General features: G+C 42.9%; 1 protein-coding gene across 1 annotated transcript in view; it reads right to left on the bottom strand.

The window, feature by feature from the left end:
- fbn2a (fibrillin 2a) overlaps positions 1-6,000 on the bottom strand; it is a 190,817-nt gene that overhangs the window by 141,048 nt on the left and 43,769 nt on the right. Inside the window, exons 7-8 of the mRNA XM_029710481.1 lie at positions 4,772-4,897; positions 304-429 (exon numbers count right to left, since the gene is read on the bottom strand). Coding sequence (XP_029566341.1) covers positions 304-429; positions 4,772-4,897 — 252 coding nt within the window. The remainder of the gene's footprint in view (positions 1-303; positions 430-4,771; positions 4,898-6,000) is intronic.

Below are 6,000 nucleotides of genomic sequence, written 5' to 3'. Positions count from 1 at the left end.
TTCTGGTAATGTGGACTAATACCCAAACAGTACATCACCCAGATGCTAGTAGGCCTACCAGATGCTAGCAGGCCTACCAGATGCTAGCAGGCCTACCAGATGCTAGCAGGCCTACCAGATGCTAGCAGGCCTACCAGATGCTAGCAGGACTACCAGATGCTAGCAGGACTACCAGATGCTAGCAGGACTACCAGATGCTAGCAGGACTGCCAGATTTACATTGGATGAGTGTTAAAACCACTATTAGAGAAAAGATACACGTAGATCCACTAAACTTTCTGGTTTCTACTAGAATCTACTTACCAATGCAGCGAGTTTTGTCAGGAGATGGGATGTAGCCAGAGGGACAAACACAGGAGTAACTGCCCACCGAGTTGAAACACTGTCCTCCGTCACAAATGCGGGAAATGGTGACACACTCATCCACATCTGACAGGAAAGAGATGCATGTTATAACCCGGTGTCTCATTGGTGTCAGACAGCAAGGAAAATCTTTTACTAATTTATCACCTATGACTAATGGCATTTTGTTGAAATGGCATTTTCTACATTCTCTACGTGTATGTGAATAAAATACTGTAGCTATAATTCCCAATCTCCACAATACACAAAACAGCACAAAATTAAAGACCATATTTTTCACAAATATATTTCACAAATAGGGACAAATTTACATTTTATGTATATACTGCTGCCTACACAATTGCCCCTTGTGGGATAAATAAAGTATTTTGAATTTAAATTGAATTAAACTTTGCAGTCTGCCTACAGTAAGGGGCTACAGTAAGGCTACGTCCCAAATAGCACCCTATTCCCTATATAGTGCACCACATACGTACCAGGTTGTCATTTGGGACGCAAACCTAAGCCAGTACTGTGCTGAATGGCCTCTCACTTTTAATTCCAGTGTATATCTTTACAAAGAGTGACTTACACTTGAAGAATCCAAAAGCATGTTGGAGAGGCAGTAAAAAAGAGAGGAAAAAACCATGAGAGGAGGTTTGTATTTACCTTTGTCACTGAAACAGTGGGCTCAGTGTTGGGACTGTTACCTCAGTAAACTACAGTCTGCAGCACTAACATAGTGGACCACGTCTCAAAGAGGAAAACGACATGGAGAGAGGAAGATGGCATTTTGAGACTTCAAGGGAAGGAATGTCTCGATGTTTTGGTATTTTTTTTTTTGTCCTGTTTCAAATTGTTTTTTTTGCCAAGAATTGATTTCCAAAGGTAATCAATACCATTACTTGCTAAACCTCATACAGTAAAATAGAACGCTCAGTTCTACCATACACCATTCTACAACGTTCTAAACTGTTTAGGGTCACATGGTCAGTACTAATCCCAATATACAAGTATTTTATCACCAAAGAGCTGAATTTGACCAAAGTTTTTATTTTATCTTTATTTAACTAGGCAAGTCAGTGAAGAATAAATTCTTATTTTCAATGACGGCCTAGGAACAGTGGGTTAACTGCCTTGTTCAGGGGCAGAAGGACAGATTTTTACCTTGTCAGCTCGGGGATTTCGATCATGTAACCTTTCGGTTACTAGTCCAACACTCTAACCACTAGGCTACCCTCGAGTCTACCCGAGTGACTCCACACTGAAAGAAAGTGACCTCAAGGATAGTTCTTTAATTCTAAGTGTGTTCACTTTCAATGGCATTTGAAATGAAATGCTAGTCACAACAAGTGTTGACGTGTTTATATGACATATAAACACGTCAACAATACGATAATTGTTTACGAGGATGTAATTAGGGGTGAATGAGCGGTTTCGTAAATAAGTACCTTGCACCTAGAAGGTGAAACAGACGTATGTTATAGACTAACTGAGATATTTACGTAAATTATAGACTAACTGAGAAGATTAAAGAGACGGTAGGAAGATAGCAATTAGCTTCGAGGCTAACACAACAACGGGAATTAGCGAGGGTCGAGCCAGGCCAAATGCCCAAGGAATTTACAAGATTGTAATTACGAAGTTCTAAACAGCTTGTTAAGTGTCTTGGAGTTAACCTAGAGGACGGTAGCTCTCCAGGAACAGAGTTGGAGTTAACCTAGAGGACGGTAGCTCTCCAGGAACAGAGTTGGAGTTAACCTAGAAGACGGTAGCTCTCCAGGAACAGAGTTGGAGTTAACCTAGAGGACGGTAGCTCTCCAGGAACAGGTTGGAGTTAACATAGAGGACGGTAGCTCTCCAGGAACAGGTTGGAGTTAACCTAGAGGACGGTAGCTCTCCAGGAACAGAGTTGGAGTTAACCTAGAGGACGGTATCTCACAGGAACAGAGTTGGAGTTAACATAGAGGACGGTAGCTCTCCAGGAACAGAGTTGGAGTTAACCTATAGGACGGTAGCTCACAGGAACAGGGTTGGAGTTAACCTAGAGGACGGTAGCTCTCCAGGAACAGAGTTGGAGTTAACCTAGAGGACGGTATCTCACAGGAACAGGGTTGGAGTTAACCTAGAGGACGGTATCTCACAGGAACAGAGTTGGAGAGCCCTGCCTTAAGCTCTCAAAGTTATAACTCACCCTAACTCTAGAGGTTCTTGAGGTCTATACAATCATAATCTTTACGAGCTAAAGTCATAATTGTAATGATGCATGTCCATAAATCACAGTTCTGCCGTTTGCTTCGGTTTAGACAAACGTTACAGATAGACCAGAGTTGATGAGATCATGTTGCTAACACCCACTTATCACCTCTCACTACATCATCCTACTGTTTCATTCCATGTACCCAGTGTCTTCAGAAAGCTTTCACACCCCTTGACTTTTCCCACATTTTGTTGTATTACAGGCTGAATTTAAAATGGATTCAATTTAGATTTTTTGGTCACTGCCCTACACAAAATACCCCATAATGTCAAAGTGGAATTATGTTTTTTGAATTTGTTTCTAATATATTACAAATGAAAAGCTGAGATGTCTTGAGTCAATAAGTATTCAACCCCTTTGTTATGGCAGGAGTAAAAATGTGCTTAACAAGTCACTTAATAGGTTGCATGGACTCACTCTGTGTGCAATAGAGTTTAACATAACAATTATCTGTAAGGTCACTCAGTCGAGCAGTGAGTTTTAAACACAGATTTAACCACAAAGACCAGGGAGATTTTCCAATGCCCCGCAAAGAACGGCACCTATTGGTAGACGGGTAAAAAAAATCTGACTGAATATCCGTCTGAGCATGGTGAAGTTATTAATTACACTTTGGATGATGTATCTATACACCCAGTCACTACAAAGATACAGGTGTCCTTCCTAACTCAGTTGCCGGAGAGCAAGGAAACCACTCAGGGATTTCACCATGAGGCCAATGGTGACTTTAAAACAGTTAAGTTTAATGGCTGTGATAGGAGAAAACGGAGGATTGATCAACAACATTGTAGTTATTCCACAATACTAAGCTGTTTGCAACAAGGCACTAAAGTAATACAGCAAAACATTTGGCAAAGCAATTAACGTTTTGTGCTGAATACAAAGTGTTATATTTGGGGCAAATCCAATCGACACATTACTGAGTACCACTCTTCATATTTTCAAGCATAGTGATGGCTGCATCATGTTATGGGTATGCTTGTAATCGTTAAGGACGGGAGTTTTTTAGGATAAAAAAGAAACGGAATGGCGCTAAGCACAGAAAAAAATCCTAGAGGAAAACCTGGTTCAGTCTGCTTTCTACCAGACACTGGGAGATTAATTCATCTTTTAGCGTGACAATAACCTAAAACCCAAGGCCAAATCTACACTGGAGTTGCTTACCATGAAGACAGTGAATGTTCCTGAGTGTCCGAGTTACAGTTTTGACTTAAATCTACTTGAACATTTATGGCAAGACCTGAAAATGCTTGTCTAGCAATGATCAACAACCAATTTGACTGAGCTTGAAGAATTTGGAAAATGGGCAAATGTTGCACAATCCAGGTGTGGAAAGCTCTTAGAGAATTACCCAGAAAGACTCACATATGCAATCACTGCCAAAAGCGATTCTAACATGTATTGACTCAGGGGGGTTGAAGACTTATCGAACCAAGACATATTCGTGTTTTAATTTTCATATAATTTTTTAAAATGTTAGAATGCTTCTTCCACTTTGACACTATAGAGTATTTTGTGTAGATCGTTGACCAAAAAAAAGGACAATTCAATCCATTTTAATCCTAATTTGTAACACAACAAAATGTGGAAAAAAAGTGAAGGGGTGTGTCACGTCTTCCGCCGAAGTCGGTCCCTCTCCTTGTTCGGGCGGCGGTCGGCGTTCGACGTCACCGACCTTCTAGCCACCGCCGATCCACTTTTCATTTTCCATTTGTTTTGTCTTTGTTTTACACACCTGGTTTCACTCACCAAATTACCTGTTTATTATTTAACCCTCTGTTCCCCATGTCTGGTTGTGAGTGATTGTTTGTTGTATTGTGGTCCGTATTTGTGGGCTTGGTAATTCTCTTGTATTTTGATGACTCTGAGTAAAGTTACTTTTATTTACTCATCTCTGCTGTCCTGCGCCTGACTCCTCTGCATCAGCTACACATAGATCCTTACAAGGTGTGAATACTTTCTGAAGGTTCAAGTAGTGGACTTCTGTTAATTCTTTAGGATATTAAAGAAATACTCATTACAAAACCCAATAAAACGATACATTCTCTTACTTCAATATCCATTATTGTGTATCTTGAGCGGTTTAACGGTAAATCGGATAAAAAGGGAAATGAGAGAAAAAGGTATCATTAAGCCAAATTGTCCGCCACCATTTCCTGTGTTACTCACCCTCGCACTTCTGGGAGCCCTCTTTCTGCCTGTGGCCAGCTGGACACTTGCACTCGTACGAACCCACAGTGTTGATGCAATTTCCTCCCTGGCAGAGTCCCGGGATGGCCTGGCACTCGTCAACATCTGGGCAAATGAGAGTGGAGCACATAAACAACCACAACTGCGTTCAGGTCAACGCTGCACACTGTAAAATGTCATCGGTCTCCATAATTGGAAGCCTAATTGAATTCTAATTCGAAGGCCAGAGGAAAATGTTAATCGCATGAGTTTCATTCACAAACACTAATATTCACAACATTGAATTGCCCCCCCCCCCTTGCCTTCAGAACAGCCTCAACTCGTCAGGGCCAGCATTCCACAGGGATGCTGGCCAATGTTGACTCCAATGCTTCCCAGTTGTGTCAAGTCGGCTGGAGGTCCTTCGGGTGGTGGACCATTCTTTTTTTATTTTGTACTTTTTTACCCCTTTTTCTCCCCAATTGGTAGTTACAGTCTTGTCCCATCGCTGCAACTCTCCTACGGACTCAAGAGCCATGCATCCTCCAAAACACAACTCTGCCAAGCCACACTGCTCGCTTAACCCAGAAGCACCAATGTGTCAGAGGAAACACCATCCAACTGGTGACCGAAGTCAGCTTGCAGGAACCCGGCACGCCACAACAAGTCGCTAGAGTGGGATAGAACAAGGAATTCCCCGCCGGCCAAACCCTCCCCTAATGACGCTGGGCCAATTGTGTGCCGCTTTATGGGTCTCCAGGTCGCGGCCGGCTGTGACACAGCCTGGGATTGAACCCGGGGCTGTAGTGACGCCTCAAGCACTGTGATGCAGTGCCTTAGACCGCTGCGCCCCTAGGGAGGTCTGGTGGTAGATCATTCTTGATACACACGGGAAACTGTTGAGCGGCATTGACACAAACCGCCTGGTACGTTGACACAAACCGCCTGGTACGTTGACACAAACCGCCTGGTACGTTGACACAAACCACCTGGAACGTTGACACAAACCGCCTGGAACGTTGATACAAACCGCCTGGTACGTTGACACAAACCGCCTGGTACGTTGACACAACCCGCCTGGTACGTTGATACAAACCGCCTGGTACGTTGATACAAACCGCCTGGAACGTTGATACAAACCGCCTGGTACGTTGACACAAACCGCCTCGTACATTGACACAAACCGCCTGGTACGTTGACACAAACCGCCTGGAACGTTGATACAAACC

This window comes from Salmo trutta, chromosome 23 (assembly GCF_901001165.1).
Source record: "Salmo trutta chromosome 23, fSalTru1.1, whole genome shotgun sequence".
NCBI lineage: Eukaryota > Metazoa > Chordata > Actinopteri > Salmoniformes > Salmonidae > Salmo > Salmo trutta.
Note: the sequence above shows the minus strand (reverse complement) of the source record. Positions and strands in the feature narration are given on the sequence as shown.